Genomic DNA, 3,542 nt, shown 5'->3' with positions numbered 1-3,542 from the left:
CTTTGAAACAAGAAATTAGGGGACCAGGCTAGCTCCTTGGCCTTTTCTGAATTTTGCCTTAATTTTTCATTTGTATAACAGATACAGCATTTACCTCATAGCCAGTCCTAAGGATTGAATGAAATGGTATTTGTTGCCTCAGAGAAACTGGATAGTTTGGTAGGACAGTTAAATATTTTTTAAAAATTTGAATCTTCAACAAGACAGGTAACAAACAAACAAACAAACAAATGTGAAAATAGCTGAGCTGATTCATTTTGAAGGAGGCAGACTGAAAAGATCATCCCTGAGACGCCCCATGGCCGCCGTGCATCCTGTCCTCTCTTGGTCCTGAGGGCTTTCCTAGTGTCCTTTTGCTTTAGGTTGGAGTCTTAGAACAAATATAGAGTGGGGTTCTTGGCACAGAAATTATTGATGCTCTTAGGAGAATCTACAAGGAAGAGAGGGAAGCAGGCTAGGGCAGGGGAAAGAGCTAAGGTGTCATCTCAGCTGGAATCTAGCCTCAGCCTAGTGGCTGTGGGTATGGTGTGAACTGCCCTCCAGAGCAAGTCCTGCCTTGAGGCAAGATGGTTGCCCCATTATGACCCCCATATCAATCAGTCATTGGCTACAGGTTGCTGGGAGGTGGCGGGGTTCCGCCCCTCCCCCTCCTCCCCCCCTCACACACACACACACACACACATACTCAGGAGGCTCCTGTTGGCACAGGGCAATTTTCTGGAGAAGGGACAGCTATGCACTGCTTGTAACCAACATGCACATGACTGGTGAATGGGTGTGCCAAAGATAACAAGGACCTGAACAGAACACCAACAGCACCTATTACAATTCCCAATATCTTCCTATTCTATTTTAATTAGCCAGAGTTAGTTTCTGTTGCTTATAATCAACATGCCTTAAGGCATTCTGTAAAGGGCTTGGTAGCTATTACTGTACTACCACTACTATTGTTGTTGTTATTAGCCACTGTCCCCAAATCAACTGAGAAGATACATGGGCTTCTAACGAGTAAGTACATCATCTAGTTCACGAACATGTGATTTGCAATTCCCCAAGGTTTCCTAACCAGATATCGCTTTCCCCCCCTCTCTGTGTAAGTATGCCCTTCTCTTTCATTCAAAAATACCCTACAGGCAGAGACACGTGAAGGTCCAGGAGTTGGTGCGGAGTTCATCTCGTCGCGCACGTGGCTCCGCTGGGATGGATTCCTCTTTGAGTTCCTCCTCTGTGGATTTGGGCTCGGTGGACCCGCAGCTGCAGCATTTCATGGAGGCAGAGTCTCAGAAGCAGCGCTTCCAGCACCTGGTGCACCAGATGACAGAACTTTGTTGGGAGAAGTGCATGAACAAGCCTGGGCCGAAGTTGGACAGTCGGGCTGAGGCCTGTTTTGTGAACTGCGTTGAGCGCTTCATTGACACAAGCCAATTCATCTTGAATCGACTGGAACAGAAATCCAAGTCAGTCTTCTCAGAAAGCCTTTCGGACTGATTTCAGCATTACCTTTTTGGAAAAGGGAGGTAGTTCAAGGATGGTTGAAGAAAAGGCTATGGGGAGATTGTCTCCCACCCTTGGCACTCTTGGAGCATCTGGTCATCTGAGAATGAACAAAGATCAATATTTTTGTGTGTTTGGGGCTTGGGGGTCATATGTGTATTTGGTTGTGTGTGTTTTTTATGTTAATCTTGTGAAAACAATTGACACATAAATGGAAAACTTTCCTAGATACATATTACTGTAGATGGGAATATGTTTTTCTGAACGTCCCATTAACTGCTTCCTATAATTTGGACAGTGGAACTGCTTCTTGTAATTTGATAGTTGGACCACCTGGGTAAAATCTGTCATTTCTGTGGATTCATTTCAGATGCCTAGGGACACTGATACACATCCTGGTGTCTCTGAGAAAGGGTGGCAATGGGGGAAGACTTACTTGGTACTTAACTAGTGTTTTGACCATCAGTCCTGGGGAAAAAAATCTATGGAATATTCACACAATACAGTTCAGCTTTCTAAATTATCTCCCTTCCTTATACTGTGATTTACTTAAGTATCTATATAAAGTATGGTCTCGAGGTAGTACAGGCAACCTGAGTATCTAGAGGCCTTTAGTTATAAAGGAATCTAGCCAGTGACCATAATTCTCGTTACTAAAGTGCCACGAGGAAGAAGTTAACTTACCCTGTATATCAGGGTCAAAGAAATTCAAAGATGGGCCTAAATAAGTTGTAAAGATTTAGGCCTGTCAAAAACTAACAATAGTTTCAGGTAGAGGGGCATGCCTAATGTTAATCAATCAGTATAGATTCCATTTACTGCATTCTTTTGATCATTGAAATAAAAACTTCAAGGTTAAAAAAAAAATGCCCTGCAGGCTCCCTGCTAAGCAAACTTGAAGATGCACAGTTGAATTACTGTGACTCAGCTTTTAATGAAAAACTAGAAAAGGAAATGTGAACATAAATATACATATTTGAGATATACGTATCTCAAAAGATTGCAACACATGCATGACCTAAGCGGGGTACTGTACCTGCAGAGGTTCAGCGCACTTCTAGTCGGGGCTCAGTGAAGGCACCAGCCAGTGACTACATGGTATTGTACCTTAACAAATGGATGGAGCTTAGGTATTCAGAGAAGGGTCATTCATGGTGAAGAGAACACCATGAGCAAAGACATCGAGGCATGGAATTTTATGAGTGTGTTTGGGGAACATCAAGTAGCTTGGCTTGGCGAGTAGCTCTCTGAATACAGATGTGGCTCTCCTGAATGTGAGAGGCCCCTGCTCATCCATTGCTGAGAGATACCCATGTCCACTTGCCATGATGGAGGACAAGAAAAGTTCTGTGCAAAAGCCAGGCAGACAAAGACATAGGAATGTAAGATCTTGGGACAGTGGGAGGGTGGAAGGTCTTTCCTGAGGAGATAATGAATTTGCCTGTGATGCAAGGGGAAAATCAGGGGTGGCTTTGAACAGGAGATGAAATCCACAGCAAAGCTGAGAGCTGAAGAGGAGCTGGTTTGTGAGACTAACCAGTACAACCTGCTGTCCTGATAAACTCTCCCCTGGGCATCTGTGGGAGAGCATACCCCCAGCCCTCGAGGTCTAGCAGAAGAGTGTAGCTACGAAACCAAATTTTCATCCATTAAGCTAATGAGAACTCTGTGGTACTGAGGCCCATGAGAACTCTGTGGTACTGAGGCCCATCAGAACAGTTTCTCGTCTAATACAGCCAGCTAGCTTGGCTTTACCTCTGAGTCCAAGGGTGTGTCCCACAGGCTTTGCCTGCAAACTATACCATCTGAGAGAACGCGGGCAAACTACTTAGCATCTGAATCTCAGTTCTCACTTAATAACGGGATTTCCTACATAGAATTTGTGAAGATGAAATGAGTTAATACAAAGAAGGAGCTTAGCACAGCACACATTGATGTATTTATGTATCAATTCCAAATTCAAGTGAGGCTGCTATGAGCCAGATTGTCAAGAGCAGGCAGTCAGAAGGATGAGGCACACGTCCCAGGAATGGGGCGTCCTGACAGCC

The 3,542-nt window shown here is 44.4% G+C and overlaps 1 protein-coding gene across 2 annotated transcripts; it reads left to right on the top strand.

The window, feature by feature from the left end:
- The first annotated feature begins 668 nt into the window (after positions 1 to 668).
- LOC103296731 (mitochondrial import inner membrane translocase subunit Tim8 A-like) lies at positions 669 to 1,727 on the top strand. 2 transcript variants are annotated; one of them, XM_054729828.1, is made up of 2 exons: positions 669 to 1,008; positions 1,134 to 1,727. In XM_054729828.1, the coding sequence occupies exon 2, from the start codon at positions 1,201 to 1,203 to the stop codon at positions 1,486 to 1,488; it is 288 nt and encodes a 95-aa protein (XP_054585803.1). In that variant the 5' UTR covers positions 669 to 1,008; positions 1,134 to 1,200; the 3' UTR covers positions 1,489 to 1,727. The 2 variants fall into 2 exon arrangements, with proteins under 2 accessions (XP_054585803.1, XP_054585804.1); XM_054729829.1 differs by having other exon boundaries at positions 1,099 to 1,727.
- Positions 1,728 to 3,542: the final 1,815 nt, after the last annotated feature.

The sequence above is a fragment of the Eptesicus fuscus genome, chromosome 18, assembly GCF_027574615.1.
Source record: "Eptesicus fuscus isolate TK198812 chromosome 18, DD_ASM_mEF_20220401, whole genome shotgun sequence".
In the NCBI taxonomy this organism is placed as follows: Eukaryota; Metazoa; Chordata; class Mammalia; order Chiroptera; family Vespertilionidae; genus Eptesicus; species Eptesicus fuscus.
This window is presented reverse-complemented; position numbering and strand designations above follow the sequence as displayed.

Excerpts from the sequence above, each read along its gene's own strand:
- LOC103296731 (XM_054729828.1), top strand. The coding sequence starts at position 1,201 with ATGGATTCCTCTTTGAGTTCCTCCTCTGTGGATTTGGGCTCGGTGGAC.